Here is a 17,449-nt window from a genome sequence, read left to right on the forward strand (position 1 = left end):
ACTAGAAAAAGATCTCAGACTAGGAGGCAGTTCACTGAGGAGTGATGGTTAAAGTCTGTGATTATGGAAACATTATTGTAGTATGCAGCATCATGATTGGTGGAAAATGCTTGCAGAAAGAAAGGCTGTTGTCAGGTAAACATGTCACTGTCAAAGAGGCTGAAGTGAAAAGTTGACGTGGAAAAGCCAAAAGCCCAGCTTTAATGATGAATGACTGATAAGCAGGCTATGCACTCGTCATGTATGCCTCATTTGCAATGAAACGATGTTGTTGCAAAATAATACAACCAGCATCATCATCATCACTCGAACATAACGATCGAGTCATTCACGTGCATATTAAGTAGCTCCAGATTGTCTGCTCTAGCGGAGAGTTTGGTGTGTTCAGCCAGCAGTGAGGTTTACAAGAATTTGTCAAAATTTCCAGATTCCCGGCAACCTAAGATAAACAGTTAGACTACAAACCGACAGCTTTTGTTTTAGCTTGTTTGTAAAAATTCGCTATTTGCAGAGTAGAGCTGTGTTTCATCAAAACAGCGCGGTGGACTGAGCAGATTGAAATATCGCTTTCTACATGTTTATGCCGGTCTACACAGGTGAGTGCATTGATAAGTATTGACTTTCTACTCACGAAGGTTTAATTGTAGCCTATTTACAGAAAAGAGACCAGCGTGAGTTCATCTGCCCCAGCGGCCGTTGGTAACTCTGTATCGTTCCCAGTCAGGTGCTGCGTGTTTTAACCTTTAACACACACACACACACACACACACACACACACACACACACACACACACACACACACACACACACACACATCTCGGCTCATGCTGTGTGTGTGTTTTAACGGACACACATCTCGGCTCAGCCGTGTGAGTGGAGCTCGGGCATCGCTGTAGGCTACAGAATCCCGGCATGTGAATAGAGATGTAAATACAGGGGGCTGGGTTTTTGCTCTAAATGCTTGAAATGATAAATAACAGAACACATTTTTTCCTCTTTACGGGGGATTTGAATGGGACTTATGTATCGATACTCGCGGCATAAAAATCGATACTTTCTTGGGGGAAAAAATATCAATTTATATCGCAGAATCGATAAAATTGCTCAGCCTTAATTATTATAGTATAAAATGTAGTTGCATATTAAACTGGACCTACAATAACGTTTATGGCGGCCAAAAACCTTACACATACCTCTTTGTGGTGCATACAATACTAAGCTTTTAAAAAAAAAATTGTTGGAATGTTTATATTTAAATACATCATGTTTTAATGTTATATTGTGGCACTTAACTGTATCTGTCGATGGCTACCTTATCATTAATGTTGTGTACATAAAAAAAAAATTATCTTTACTAATACTATGTTGGATTCATGTTAACGTATATTTTCAAACATATTTAAAAAAAAATTTAACCATTGAACAATAACTTTGCGCTGTGACAATAGTGGGTTAATGTTTGTGCCACTGTGCGCACAATGTGAAAGATTGTGTGGCGCATGCGTGATGAAAGCTGAAAATTGTGAAGATTGTTTTCCTCAGCAACTGTCCTTTAATAAGACATAGCTGAAATTGAATATTAGTGCATATGATACGGGTTTGTAATTGTTCCTTTTATTCCAGGATTTCTACTAATAAGTACCGGCTGGCTATTTGATGATAACAACAATTTCCTTACACCCATAAACCTCCAGTTTTGGGGTCTTAGAAGAATAGTGACTCTGTATGTTTAGACATATTTGCACATGTCATGGTTATTTGGTGTGTATTTAACAAATGAAGACATCACCACTTTGATATTCCTCCCCCTGCTCTTATTTTGTCCAGAGACACAGGGGGTTCTACCACCTGCTGTGTAGCAGTGCTCAGCTGCTGTGATGCTTTGTGCATCGTTCCTCTGCCCACACAGGATATTAGCATGGCCTGCTAGCTGACACAAGCCACGGAATGGTGACAACTACAACCCCACACTCTCTAGCATCAGATGTGCAGTTAACTGGAGAACAGCCCTATGGGGGTGGGGCGAGGGGCGGTGGTCAAGAAAGAGTGGACCGTGAGAGATACGGACAGCTTTTCTCTGTAGGATAGATATGCACGCACACGTGCACACACACACACACACACACACACACACACACACACACACACACACACACACACACACACACACACACACACACACACACACACACACACACACACACACACACACACACTATATGTCTAGAAGCCTTGGCATGATGGCAGACCCTATAGATGTCAGCATAAGATGTGCATTGACCTTGAGCTGGATGTCTACATCACATTGGTGCTGGAGTGTGTGTTAGGAGGAAGCTATAGGAAAGCAAAGACAGACAGCTGCTCTGTATACTGCACCCCTCTGTGGAACAAATCACACAGTGCAGCACACTATACAGGAATCTTTTTTGAGTCATCCCTGCTTTGAGAATGTAGGAATGAACAATGTATCACCTCATGATTCAAGGATGGTAAAGTGCAAACAATGCTACAGAAGTTGTTCATATTACAGCTGTTTAAATAACAATTAGCAGTGTGTGTCAGCTATTACAGAGGTCTAGCAATTAACACATATTATTACATACATTGGTACATGAGTTTTTTCTTTTTTTTTTCTTTTTTTACCTGATGACAGATCCAGAGGGCTGCGAGGAGTCTGGGGTTCAGGCAGCATGGGGCTATGCTCTTTAGGGGCTTCTGAACCCACTGGGGGTGTGGGATGGTGGGGTTCTGCTATACTTTGAATCTTCTCTGCTGAGTGGGGTGCAGACCCACACTCCACATTGACCCCCCTTCCACCAGGCTGGGAGAAACCTGAAAGGCAGAAACACAGATATATAGGGGTCAGTGATGGGGATTCTCTTAGCACAGATGCTACTGTTGTTAAAGATACACCAAAAATAATGCAAGGTGGTCCGTTGATGTCTTTTAATGGAGAGCATCTTGCCATGTAACGGAGGGTAGCCCAATGACATCATGTAATAGTCTTTCCAACCCACAGGGAACCTATCTTGTTCCTAGTAGCCTGTGATAGCACAGTAGTTAATTGTAGTAGCTTTTCAAACAAAGTGGTCATGTTTTTACACAGTAATTGTTGATCTTATAGGACTTTTAAGAAAACTGCTAATTGAAAGCAGAAAATGTATTGCAGAATATTTTTTACACAGGTTTTCTTTTTTTTTCAACCTTTATTTATCCTCGAAAGATTATTGAGGCGTGGTCCTAATTTGTCATCGAGTCAAATTACAAAGACAACAACAAAACAACACAGAAAAGAATAAACCATCCTAAGAAAGATTGAAAGACAATGAAACTTTCTGAATTGGAAAAATTATTTGGTAAGTAAATTAGAATAATGGGAACAGATGCAAAATAAATTAAATTATGTGAAGCAAGTACAAGTAGAAGTTAGCAGGTTTTAAAACCAGATTTCTAAATTGTCCAATAGGCAGAAGTGAGTTGATTTTAGTGCTGTCATTTGTTCCAGGAGTCTGGTGCACTAAAACTAAAAGCAGTTTTTCCAAGTTCAGATCGAGCTCGTGGAACATGAAGTAGAAGCCAGTCAGCAGAGCGAGTCTGATAATGTCCCTTTGAGTGACTTTCAGTTTTCCAATAAGAGCCTTATAGATAAAGAGATACCAGTGAGTTTCACATCTTTCTTGGAGAGAAGACCACCCAATACTTTCATATAAAATACAATGGTGTGTACCATAGGCATTACCGGTTATGAATCTCAAGGCGCAATGATAGATCGAGTCCAGAGATTTAAGAGTTGAAGATGATGCATGTCTATAAATCACATCACCATAGTTCAAGACAGACATGATAACTGCTGAGTCGGCACACAAGATTATCAATGTGAAATTTGAAAGATAGATTTTAATCAAGATGCCGAGGTATTTATATTCTGTGACCCTCTCAATCATAAATCCGTTCATAGTGGAAATATTAAGGTTAGTATAATCTATAGCTCTGGCTCTGGAAAATAGCATAAATGTTTTATCAGCGTTTAGTACATGTCTTAGGTCTTTAAGAGCCTCTTGCAGAATATTAAATGAACGCTGTAAGTTTTCAATAGCTAGATGAACAGAATCAGCAACATACTACAGTACTGTGTCATTTCGCACACAGATAGGCATGGCAGTTTACCAAAGATGAAATTATATTATTGATGATAATATATTAGGTGAAAAGAACTGGACCTAGGATTGAGCCCAGTGGAACACCTTTTCTTACTGTTAAAAATTACAAATTGTAGCTTCCCAGTTTAACAGACTGTTGTCTCTCTGAGATGTACTGTAGAGAGACAAGAAGAATTCAATCTAACTACAGCAACAGTGAAGGTCGAGCTGCTTGCATAACTGGGTTGCTGTTCCTTCACAATTCTAAAAGTTGACCTTTAAGAAACAGACACATGCCTTTGGTAGGTTAAACAAGACCCTCTTCTGCCAAAAAAAGATGTCCTCTACAGAAGAGATTTAGCTGTGTATGTACTAGGCCTAAAAGCAGCATCTTGCATTTCAATAATGTCAATTTACTGCCAGTAACAGTGTTTTCCCTAGGTTTTTGGGGTCCTAATGTGACATTTGTCAATAAATAAATATGCAATTTCACATAATTTTGGATCATTAGTATTACCATATCTCTGTGTTAAACACTGGAAAAGCTAGAGCAGATAATAGAAGATTTATTTATTTATATTAGGACAATGCACACATTAATCAACATTTCTGCAAATGCTCCAGTGTTAGCCAGTCGGCAATTTTCAACTGTAGTCCTAGTTGCATACATGTCTTTAGGGTGGGAAGAAACCGGAACACCAGGAGGAAACCCACGCAAGCACGGAGAGAACATGCAAACTCCACACAGAAAGGCCTGGGACGACCACCGTGCTATGGAAATGAAATTATGAATGTGTTACTTCAAGTTGGAGAACTTTGGTGTTCAGTTTATATGCTATTGGTAGGAATGAGGACAGGATGAATTTAGATGGTCAAACTATATTAACTAATGCAAATACTATTTTTGGATATTAGGCAGAGTTAATAGACAGTGAACAGTATTTGAGTAAAGTATATGCAGTAAGGTTAAGATAATGTCAAGTAAGTGTCTGGCTATATTCAGTTTGGGATTAGCAACCATATTTTCTAGGGAAAGTCACTGACGTAACTATATGTAGACTGTCGTCAGTGTCTAAAAACAAACGTAATGACTATTTTGTGACATTATATATTTTCATCGGAAGACTGAAACAGCCATTAGATGGGCAACAGGTGTTTCAACAAAAAAGCACCATGATGGAATGATGGTGTCACACTGTTTTTGTAATGGCACTTGATGAAGAAGAAAACATTTGCATTGTCAGTTCAGTTAAAAGCAAAAATGTGATACCACTGTTAATACCACTCAGCACTCTAATTCAAACTAATTGGTGCTATTGATGCAAGCTAGTGCTATCACTTAGTTTTAGTGGTGAAAAATAATGGCCAAATATTGAGTTGTGTGCGTGTAGAAGATTAATGTATGACTATTGCCATCTAAAACTTTCAAATGATATTTGTAGCTCAAGTCTGTGAAGCACCTGTCAACCTAATGTTGGAAAAGTCCACTATAAATGAAATTGTGTTATTATTATTAGTAGTGCTCCTATTATCATCAGTACTAATGCAGTGTGGCAGTATACCTGAAAAAGCTTCCATCCGGCCAGTATCCATCATTGGGGCAGGGCTGGTCTGAGAGCCCAGAGGATCTGAATAACCTGCCATGGAAGCTGGCAAGAGGGAAGGTAAGAAGAAAGGGAGTCATGATTAACAGGAAAGGGAAGGGCAGGAGGGAAGACAGAGAAAAAGTGTGGAGGAAGAAGTAGTTGGATTAAGTCAACTTTGAAATAGAGGACAAACTTATGACCCTCATGGAGAAATTCTGGATCTGGGCTCGCCCACAACCGCTGCTCGCGCTATGCTGAGGGCATTTCCCCCCTATAGTTTGTTTGCTCTGGTCTAAATCAGTTGATGCGTTTGTAAACTTGTAAGGTATATCCAGAAATATCCAAGCTAACTAAGCAAAATGCATCGTTACAAACCACACAAGAACGTTCACTCTACTTATTGGTCAGCTGTGTCTGGGAGCAACAAAGTAAATGCAGGAAGAAGTGCATATTTTTTAATACGGTCAAGCTAGTTAATAATTAAAAGCGAAGTTACTGCGTCTGCTCGGCGAGACTTCGCTCTGCTCGGCCTGTGCCTATCTGTCTCAAACTTGGCTTGTTTGACCACGGAGGTGCGACAGCAAGCTGCTACAGTTTGCATGCTCTGCCGCATCGCCGAATGCTTAGCACACCTGACTACAGGAGCCGTTTAGCTCACACTTGGAGTACACCTCGTAGTTGGGTCGGATGACAATCACCCCACAAACGAACTGTACCGAAGCTTACCAGAGTTCGTTTATACTCGGTCCGCACCCAAGCAAGATTGCTATGTTCACACCTGCCCAAATGAACCACACCAAGGGCCTAAACGCTCCAGGGTTGGATTCAACCAAACTAAACAAGGCAGGTGTGTGGAAACGCCCTGAGACTCATTCAGTGACTACATTCTAGCATTGGAGTGATTTAGCCATAGCCTACATGTTTGAGCTACATGCTGGATTCAAACATTCATCAATTTTCAATTTGGAAGTTTCACTTTCGACTTAGGTACTTGATCTTCGTACCTGATATGAAGTCTGTAGCCAAGGCCTGCTGCTGGTCAAGTGAGCGTGTCCGCACCTCTCCCTGTGGCTCTGGGCGCAACAGTGATGTCTGTCCCCCCGCCGTCAGCTTACAACCTGCAGTGACAACATGGATCATCGAACATCAGTTCCCCCTCTTCTCTGATGATACTGTACGCTACTGTACAACTGTAATTTAATGAGATGAGGCAATCACACTCCGCTGAGCCCAATTTCAAAATGACTCATACATAGGCATTTACAAAACAAACATTTCTATATAGTGGACTCTATCTCACCTGCCAATTTTTCTCCCAAAAGAAGATATCCCAGTCCCATACAACTCAACATTAAGTGATTTTCTATGTGCTGCTCAGTGCCTCTCTCTCTCTGTCTGTCTCCACTGCAGCCTCAGCTGGCTCTGAGCTACTACCACTGTGAACCCCCCGTCACACACACATGCAATCGCCACACAAAGATACACACACACACACACACACACACACACACACACACACACACACACACACACACACACACACACACACACACACACACACACACACACACACACACACAAACAAGAATGCGATCACGGTCGGGGAGTCTGGGTTTGGTGTGACGTTTCACTGTCTGTCTGGTTCAGGTCCCAGACCCTGCCAGCTAGCACCTCCCCTTGCACTCCTCGACTTCCCATAGCCCAAGCCTTCTCTCTCTCCACTGCGGTAGCCACCCTTCAACTCTTGTTCCAGTCTACAACCAGGGGTCCTGATTGGACTGCGTAGGCCAGAACCCAGACTAGCAGATTTAATGTGGCTGTTTGGGAGTTGAAGGTAAAAATGGGAGGAGAAGAAGAAGAAAACATGCCGTGAGGGAAAGGCAGGTGGAGGGTCAGAGAGGAAGATGAAGGGTTGAATGGAAAGACAGCAAGGAAGGAGAGAAAAGCAGGAAAGAGGATTCAAAGAATGAGTAAGGGAAAAAGACAACAATGGAAAAGGGAAATAAGAGGGATGAAAGGGAGGAAAAGAAAGAAAATGGATAGTAACAGGGAAGGAGAGAGGGAGGGGAGGGCAGAGGAGTGAAAGAGGGAGGCACCAATGGCATTCCTCTCCAAGCAGCGTTCACAGAGGGTGACAGTGAGGCGAACAGACAGCACGCCACCCAAAGTCACAACCGCTTCCATATATCAGACACACACAGGGCCATGGTAGGGTGTGCATTGTCTCTCTCGACAGGGCGCAGAAAACACTCCGTTGGCAGGGTCACCGATTGATTCAAAAACACTAGTGCTGCAGCACTTGTCCTTATGGTCTCATATATGTGTCTGTCTGACTCTCTTTGAGTCTCTCACTCTCTGCTTAGGAAACACACATTTGGGGCAATAACAGGAGATGCGCAAGGTCACAGTAGACTTAACACAAGGCAAAGGTGGCCCAAAACAAGTGCACCTAATTGCACTGAGTGTCTTCAGCTCTTAGTTAAATCACCGAAGCAAACATGTGGCATGGAACAGGCGGATGTTTCCCCCGCTGTGCTGCTGTCCAAGGTGCTGAAATCAGACTAAGCAGCTTTGAAAGGGCAGTCAGGGGCACTGGTATGAAAACCTCTAATTTCTCTGCCACTATTGCATTTGTACCCCTTACTGTGCCACTCTGGTTGCCTCGGGTAAATCCCAGTCTTATCTAAAGCTGTGACCAGAGGGTGTTTTTGAATTGGGGGAGAGAGGTTACATAAATACATAACCTCAAAGATGGTAGCTGTCTGGTAAATACGCATCACTCAAAGAAAATATCTCTTGGGCAAAATTACCAACCGTATTATATAAAAAAAACTAGAGAGTCAAAGTAGATGCCTACTATAGTGGTATTTAAAAGGATAACTTATGTTTGAATTTTTTAATCATATTCCATTTAATATTTATTTTTTGAACAATGTCTTTATTGAGTTTTCATTTTTAACAAAGATCTAAATAAAAATAAAAATAAAAGTATTTATACATAAATATGTATATACACATAAGAACAGGCGATATACTTACATACATAAAAAAGAAAAGATCTGTACGTATTTTTATCCCAGTAAAAGAGTGAGGTGTATATATATATATATATATAGTCTTTTAACCACCTATATTGAAGAATAAATTAATTAAACTGTTATAGATAATAGCTAATAACTATATAGGTACCTATACATACACGCTCATCCATATTCTTGTGCCACAAACACCCGTTTCCATTCACAAAACTACATTTGCAAGGTCTATATAAAAGAGACTTCAGATACAGTATTAGGGGACCACTAAGGCCTATATAAAAGAGACTTCAGATACAGTATTAGGGGACCACTAAGGTCTATATAAAAGAGACTTCAGATACAGTATTAGGGGACCACTAAGGTCTATATAAAAGAGACTTCAGATACAGTATTAGGGGACCACTAAGGTCTATATAAAAGAGACTTCAGATACAGTATTAGGGGACCACTAAGGCCTATATAAAAAGAGACTTCAGATACAGTATTAGGGGACCACTAAGGTCTATATAAAAGAGACTTCAGATACAGTATTAGGGGACCACTAAGGTCTATATAAAAGAGACTTCAGATACAGTATTAGGGGACCACTAAGGTCTATATAAAAGAGACTTCAGATACAGTATTAGGGGACCACTAAGGTCTATATAAAAGAGACTTCAGATACAGTATTAGGGGACCACTAAGGTCTATATAAAAGAGACTTCAGATACAGTATTAGGGGACCAATAAGGTCTATATAAAAGAGACTTCAGATACAGTATTAGGGGACCAATAAGGTCTATATAAAAGAGACTTCAGATACAGTATTAGGGGACCACTAAGGTCTATATAAAAGAGACTTCAGATACAGTATTAGGGGACCACTAAGGTCTATATAAAAGAGACTTCAGATACAGTATTAGGGGACCACTAAGGTCTATATAAAAGAGACTTCAGATACAGTATTAGGGGACCACTAAGGTCTATATAAAAGAGACTTCAGATACAGTATTAGGGGACCAATAAGGTCTATATAAAAGAGACTTCAGATACAGTATTAGGGGACCACTAAGGTCTATATAAAAGAGACTTCAGATACAGTATTAGGGCACCACTAAGGTCTATATAAAAGAGACTTCAGATACAGTATTAGGGGACCACTAAGGTCTATATAAAAGAGACTTCAGATACAGTATTAGGGGACCACTAAGGTCTATATAAAAGAGACTTCAGATACAGTATTAGGGGACCAATAAGGTCTATATAAAAGAGACTTCAGATACAGTATTAGGGGACCACTAAGGTCTATATAAAAGAGACTTCAGATACAGTATTAGGGGACCACTAAGGTCTATAGAAAAGCATCCAAAGAGCACCATGTCATGGGACCTTTAAGGCTTTTAAGAGTATCCAAATATATATATGCAGGTAAAGAAATCTTTTCAGAACCAGATTCGATATCTTTCTATGCTGGCGATTTTCCTCCCGAATAATAAAACCTCTTCGTTCTTATTTGAGTAGCCCAATAATACCACTACAACTACAACCCTACAACTTCAGTGTACATTGTTCAATTTGGCCGAAATTTCTCTCGATTGACAAGGGTCCAGGCCTGAGGACATTTATAGGCCAAAATGTACTTTTGGTCATAGTGCCCCCCGCTGTCAACGGGAAATCAGAGTTATGTGACAAACATCACCTGATTTACATGAAACTTATGTGTGGTCTACATGTGATACTGAGCCACCCCCTATAATTTAACCACGTCCATGTATCCAGGCCACGCCCCCTTTCATAACATTTCAACTGTTTAAGGTAGAGTCTTGTGTGAGGTGTCATTGAACTCAGCAGTTCCTTCTTCATTGGTGATGATTTGCAGTGTCTGAGTTCCACGCAAATGCACGGTAGCAAGGAGCGGCGTCAGTAATTATTTCTGCACATGGCTCTCTGTATAATAGTTTCACTCAGTTACAAAAACTTTCCCCAAGCCCAAATTTTTCAGGATCCCTTGCCAGACACGTTTACTCACTTTCTCGTGGTCGTATGTTATATTTCAAACAATCTTTACTCAAGTGTAGTGGAGGGTAGAAAGATCACGACTCTCTAGCTCACCGCCATCACCGGAAGTCCCATTTCATATTTTAATTATTATATTAAATTATTTAGCCAAACTTATTTTGGTAGGAAAAACCAATTGTACACATCCATCACAGTTCACTTCGTGGCTCAACTTTGACTTACTGTACTTACTTGTAGTTGTGCCCACTCAGGTTTTCTGTACAATGACGGTTTTTTATTTTTTTTACCAACATTTTAGGTGTGCTAAGTTTTGGTTTTGCATAAAAAAATAGTCAAATTTTTTTAATTTAAATTTTTTTTTTAATTCTCCCTTCTACTGAAAATGGGGTCCAGGTTGACACAGAAATTACCCTTTAAGCTTTTATGGCTCGGTAAATGCTGATGGACCTAAGGCCTTCTTCTAGCTCAAACACATTTTTGGGGGGTTCAGTTCAGTCAACAAATAAAAATTTCATCATGAGTTATTCTCTACACACTGCACTTTTTTGAATGTACCAGTGGTGAACTGCTCAGCTTGAAAGAGCAAGGAAGGACAATTGTGATGCACCGTGTGTGTGTGTTTGTGTGTGTGTGTGTGTGTGTGTGTGTGTGTGTGTGTGTGTGTGTGTGCGCATGCGTGTTGTTTTGGAACATGTCGCATGAATTGTTCCTAGTAGATGAGTAGGAGCCTAGTCTATATCCTTGACATTCCACTTCCGGGATTGCTCGCAGGAAATTCCGCCGGATGCATGTATTTTCCATTTCCTTCCGCATTCTTTGTGTTGGAATTTTAAATTAGGTGGATTAATGAGGACTATGGTTAACAGAGGCCTTGCCCGGTACGGCTCCAATTTAATGTTAACTTCTGTCTTTTACTGAGAAGTGGTGAATTTACAGCTTGCAGCAACTTACTGGCTTTTGTTTGATATCTAATGTCTAATGTAAGCATGGATGTATTATAAGAACTGGACACAGCGTTCAAAGCAGAGCCTTGTTCATTCCTATGATAATTGCTCAGTGACTTACAAAGTCATCATGGAGCCAAAAATTACCCAGATGATTGGCACTGCTTTCGTAGTGTGTGGCCCATAGAGCAGGCGTAATAAAGACCCTTGCCGGCCAAGCCGGCTAATTCTGGTTTAGCGATCCGCTAACTTGAATGGGGATTAAATGATTTAACCGTGCGTCTCTTCTAGATTTTCCAAATGTTATCGGATCGAATTAATCAAATTCTGACAGTGAAACAAGTCATTTTGAAGGGGTTGTGACGCTCAAAAACATGTATCCACTGACATACAGACGTGTGTGTAAGTCTATAGGAAAAAGTATTTTTGGGCCAGAGGCGATCACGTGACTGCTCAGGAGTTGCAATTCCACAGTTTGTCCACTATGTTAAATCTGTTTCAAAGCCTGGCGTACTTCCGGGGGCCTGAGTGTAAGGTATTTCATTGGGTTGCCTCTTAGCAAAATGCTCAGAGAGAATTTAAGTTGGGCTTTTATTGTGAAGGGGAAAAACGAAAGAAGAAAGCTGTAGTGTTAAGCACGAATAACTAGTGTGTAGACGAAATGCCAAAATGCAATGACAAAGCTATGTTTTTAGAAATACCCTTGAATGTGTGGACTTGACCTCAGCCCATCTCTTTGTCAATCTTTGCTCTCTCTCGCTCTCTCTTAATCATGTGTTCCATCTCTGGACTTGTCTGTGTCGTCACTGTATGTATCTAACTCAAGACGGACACATGATCTCAAACTAGATTGTAGTTGAATGATTTTCATTAGCAAGCTCTCTTTTCTCATATGGCTGATAGCCTGTGGGCTAGTCTCCGTCCTCCAGCTGACCCAGCCGCAGCGTGCTCCTCGGCCCCACTCTAGTCTCTCCTTGATGAGATAGATGAACCACACTGGCTGTGTCACGGCCTCTACATGACCAGGAGCAACAACAGAAAAGACACAATGGTAGTTCATTGGCATTGTGTTGGCGTTCTAAACTCTGGTGGATTCAAGAGGATTATGGTTAACTACTGGTCAGATCTCTGCAGGGTAAATCCAGACAGCTAGCTACACTATCTGTCCAATCAGAGTTTTCTGTTGCACAACGTACACATGTTCCACCAAAACAAGTTCCTTCCAGATGATTTTGCAGCAGCACAGTGCGAAGCTTAGCATCACCCATGACAAGAAATGCCAATAAACCAGAGCACGTTTCTCTCCCATCCCGGAATGCTGTGTGGACTAGCCAGACCTTCCTCCACAGCGCTGTAGAGGAAGGTCTGGCAATGCATGACTAGTAAATGACTATACTGCAGTCGCTCCAGGATTTTGCGCCCTTTTTTGTTTTAAATTGTTGCGGTCCAAAATGCCTGATTTTGAGTCTAAAAAAAAAAAAAAAAAAAGGTGCAATCTCTTCTGTATTTTTGTTGCAATGAAATTGCAGGAGACAATGAAAATTGCACAAAAAAAGCTGCAAATTTTATTTATTTATTTATGATTCGTTAAAATGAAAAGGAACCTGTTTCAGTCAGAATAAAACTACGCTCGACTACGTTCCAAGTAACCTTAACAAAAAGGGACTGCTATACTACGCAACACTAGAGAACTTTTCCCGCTTCGGTCCCCTTACAGGTTGGAAGGGGAATTGTCGATTACATTACATTATGCAAGTTTGCCAGATTAGATAGCAGACAATGTAATGTAATGGACAATTCCGCTTCCAACTTGTAGGGGGATCGAAGCGGGAAAAGTTCTCTAGTGTTGCTTTAATAAAAAAGTAGAAGAAAGGTTCTTTCTTAAACTTATATAGTGCACAACTATTTTGTATTAATGAACGTCCGTTACATTCAAGCCATTGCCAAATGAGTTGATACAACACTAATTAAGCCTCTCTGTATTTCTCAGTACGGCTATGTTACAAAATGGTGTAGTCCCGCTACTTTCGCGCGCAGCAGCTCGAGTGATGCGTTTTACGTCAACGCTGAGAAAGAACAACAGCATTGGTCAGCTTTGAAGACGAAGAGGACATAAAAACTACAAGATAACTAGCTCTTCTAAAGAGTCCATGTTTTTTAATCCACCGTTTCCTCCTTGAACTACTAGCAGTGGTGGGGGACGGGTGGGGGGTAGTGCGTGACCACCGAAGGCTTGCGTCATGTGGACAGTGTTGTTGTCATTACTTAGAAGTCCTCATGTGGGCAACAGAAACTACGCACTATGGCTTTAAACCCTCAACAAAAATTTCCAAATCAAATGATCATTATTATAACAGCTTAGTGCCATGTAAGCTTAATACCAAACCTGGCTATTTTTCAATGCATGGCACCCTATGGTTTGCTTTACCAAAACTATCTAATCTGGGATGAGCAGGCAGGCTGGGCTGGAATCCTGCAGCTGTCCTCCAGCTGACCCCAACCTCTCCCCGCTCCTCTGCCTTAGCCTGAGCTCCTCGAGCTGAGATACACAGACACTATGAACTAGCTGGGTCAGGGCTGCTGCAGGTCCACACACTCACAATGACGGTTCACCGAGACGACAGAGTGCTACTCTGGTGAGGACAAGCATACGAGTGTCCTATTGATTTAGCCGGGACAGAACATTTGTCACATACTGAATCAGGTTGAATCAGCCAGTAGTACCACTTTCTGTCCACCTTTACCCACATCTGCCCTCTACAAACTTTGTAAGCGGCTTTAGAATAGAATTCATTTTCAAGACATGAACCATATTCTCGTATTATGGAGTATCATTTTTTAAAGAAAAGAATAAGAGCAGAGTTCAATGTTAAGGTTTTTTTTCACTTGCCTGGTCGCCTCTTGTCTCACCTAGGGTCTGATAAACAGTAAATTCATCAAATTCGGTGTCCATAACGCTATTTTCTAAGCTACTGTATCTGTCATATTACACGGAAACAGTGTGAGCACGGTTTTCATGGTAATTCAGCCGTCAAGGCTTTGGTCGCTGTTTGTCACTCTGCCTGAGGAGAAAATACTGTAACGTTACTCACGCTGTTGTTTATTTAGTTGTCATGACTTCACGAGCAATGACGTCCTGTCACTGTTCCAGTTGCTCACACCGAAAGGGGAGAAAGAGCGGATGACTGTTCGATTGAGTTCAGTGGAACAGACTGAAACCTTATTTTAACCACTTGGCCGAACAAGCAAGTGTGTTGTTAGTTGTACTTGCCCGACGGGGCATTTTACTTGCCATCGGACAACCCATATTGTTGAACCTTGAAGAGTGAAATGAAAGGGTGAGAGGAAGAGGTAGAAGATGAGGAATGATGAGATGAGATAAGGCTAGGGTAAAATAGATCTGAAGAGTAGATTAGAAGAGCCAGAGGACTCCAGCAGTGTCTCTGAGGTTGGTGATACCATCTATTGACAGCCATATAGTACTAGCCTAGCCACAGTTTGAAGGGTTAAAGGGTTCCCCCTTGTAGTTTGGCATATGAGAATGATATGAAGAGACTTCCTACAGTGTATGTTGGGATCTGATCTGTTATAAAATCAAAGCTTGGCCTGGTTTTATTTAATCGAGCCAGGAACCCAGCCAACATTTAACTTTTACTACTTTTTACAAATCCTGCTGCAGCTGCTAAAACACATATGGACTTGACACACACAGATGGTACAATCCACATCAACAAAACACAAAAACCCACGTCATTCTATTTTGGTATACCTTATGATGCTGTAGCGATGTATATCTGATGCACTGGTGTGGACAATGCAAAAGGCAGAGACTCAGCTTGAATGCTATCATTGACGAATACAAAGCTGATATGTCCCATAGCCTGGTTCCAAAACTGAATGGATGCCCACATCTTTGATTCTGTCTGGTATTGTGCCTATCGACGGCTACTTCAGCTGGCTGGATTGCAGGATTAAAAAATGTCTACATGATCTTCCTACGTAAAAGTGGTGACAACAAAGGTGTTTAAGATTGAGCTGTACAATCTGTAAATCGATTAGTAACACCTTTTAAATGATCCTAGCAAATGCTACCACGGCCTCTGAGTCAACTGAAAATGACATTGGTGGGACGGATATGTCCCTCACTACTGATTGGCAAAACAAAACAAAATATCTCCACACTGCTAATAATCAGAAGTTATATTCATTTTAGTCAATCAATCTTAATTATTAGGGCTGTCACGATATCGCGACACTCAGATCCACGAACCTGTGTGAGAAGGCAGAATCGCGACACACCCCTTCCAACTCCCAGAGTTATCCTTTCCGTCCAGATCCAATGCTACCACATCTTTAAAATACTATTAGTATTAGTCGTTTTGGTTCCTTATTCCCCTTTTGTCGAGTAAATGTAGCTAACTGTAAAGACGGCTAAATGCAAAGAGGGGAATTTGGCAGGGAGGAGATTTTCGGTAACACCGGTAACGCTAACGAAGGTGTAACGTTACGAATGGCCGCTGTACTGACTCAGGTGCCAGGGTCTGTTTCCCGACGGTTCAGTAAACTGCCGTTAGCGTCCTTAGCACCGGAGTTAGGTGCTAACCGGGTTTGAATTGTTGCTGGCTGGCTGCTAGCTGGCTGGGGGCTGACTGTGGATGTGTACCCAGGGCTGTTGTCAGCTCTCATCCCGACTGAAGCCTTCCAGCGCCGGGAGAGTGAGGCAGACAGACAGGGGTGTGTTAGCTGGCTAAATTACCATTAGCATTAGTCGTCTATCTATACAGTTAACGTTACTGATGAATTTGTGGGTTAGCCCAGAGTCGTTAACCGTGGTCAAAACAATCCTACTAAAGATAACTGAGCGTGTTGAACGATGTTGTAATCTTATGTTTCCCACCAAGAATTAGCTAACGTTATAGACCAAGCATTAGCATTAGCTACTTGTCAACCAGCACCTTTACAGTAGGAACTAAAGCACTTTTCCTCTTCGGTCCCCCTACAGGTTGGAAGTAGAATTGTCCATTACTGTTATCATTACCATTATTCTTATGTCTCAAAAAAATTGTATTATGTTTACAGAGTTTAACTCTCCTCCACCCCCCAAAAAGAATCGAGGTTTGTATCGAACCGTGGGTCAAAAATCGTGATACAAACTGAATCGTGGGTTTGGTGTATTGTTACAGCCCTATTAAATATACAATAATCTATCAATCCACAATCCATGGTGCAATAGGTAGTGCAAAGGGGCTTTAATGGCACACAAATTTCAATAACAATGTTGCCCAAGCATCAAAATACAATATGTGATATTCGGACAGAGCTTAATAAAACAGTAACATGAACATTAACACAACAGTAAGATTGGTTTATATGAATCTTAAATCAGTGTGTGTGTTTTGTACTCCCTTTGGTTGCACACATGCATTTCCTTTACATATTACAAAAAAAACTGTGAGCATTTATTGCCATCCTAGGAAAATAAATACAAACAAAAACTATTATCCTGGATCTATTGTCCAATGCATCCTGGGATAGGCTCTAGCCCCTTGTGGGGTATAACACATGGAGAGATGGATGGATATTGCCCAGCGCCAGATCAGTGTTGCCCTTTAGACCCAACAATGAGCTAATGACATTTGTATGATTTTTTGATTTTTCAGGTTGTAGCTTTTCCACCATAATTACAGATGGGTCCTTTAAACTAAAGTGCTGTTTAAAAAAGACGATTAGACCAGACTGCGCAG

At 41.1% G+C, this 17,449-nt stretch overlaps 1 protein-coding gene across 4 annotated transcripts in view; it reads right to left on the reverse strand.

The window, feature by feature from the left end:
- LOC114548933 (microtubule-associated protein 4) overlaps positions 1–17,449 on the reverse strand; it is a 136,856-nt gene that overhangs the window by 60,845 nt on the left and 58,562 nt on the right. For all 4 annotated transcript variants that reach the window (XM_028568955.1, XM_028568957.1, XM_028568956.1 and 1 more), the window contains 3 exons: positions 6,730–6,843; positions 5,702–5,788; positions 2,644–2,832 (listed from right to left, as the gene is read on the reverse strand). In XM_028568955.1, the coding sequence (XP_028424756.1) occupies positions 2,644–2,832; positions 5,702–5,788; positions 6,730–6,843 (390 nt within the window). The remainder of the gene's footprint in view (positions 1–2,643; positions 2,833–5,701; positions 5,789–6,729; positions 6,844–17,449) is intronic.

The sequence above is a fragment of the Perca flavescens genome, chromosome 22, assembly GCF_004354835.1.
Source record: "Perca flavescens isolate YP-PL-M2 chromosome 22, PFLA_1.0, whole genome shotgun sequence".
Lineage (NCBI taxonomy): Eukaryota > Metazoa > Chordata > Actinopteri > Perciformes > Percidae > Perca > Perca flavescens.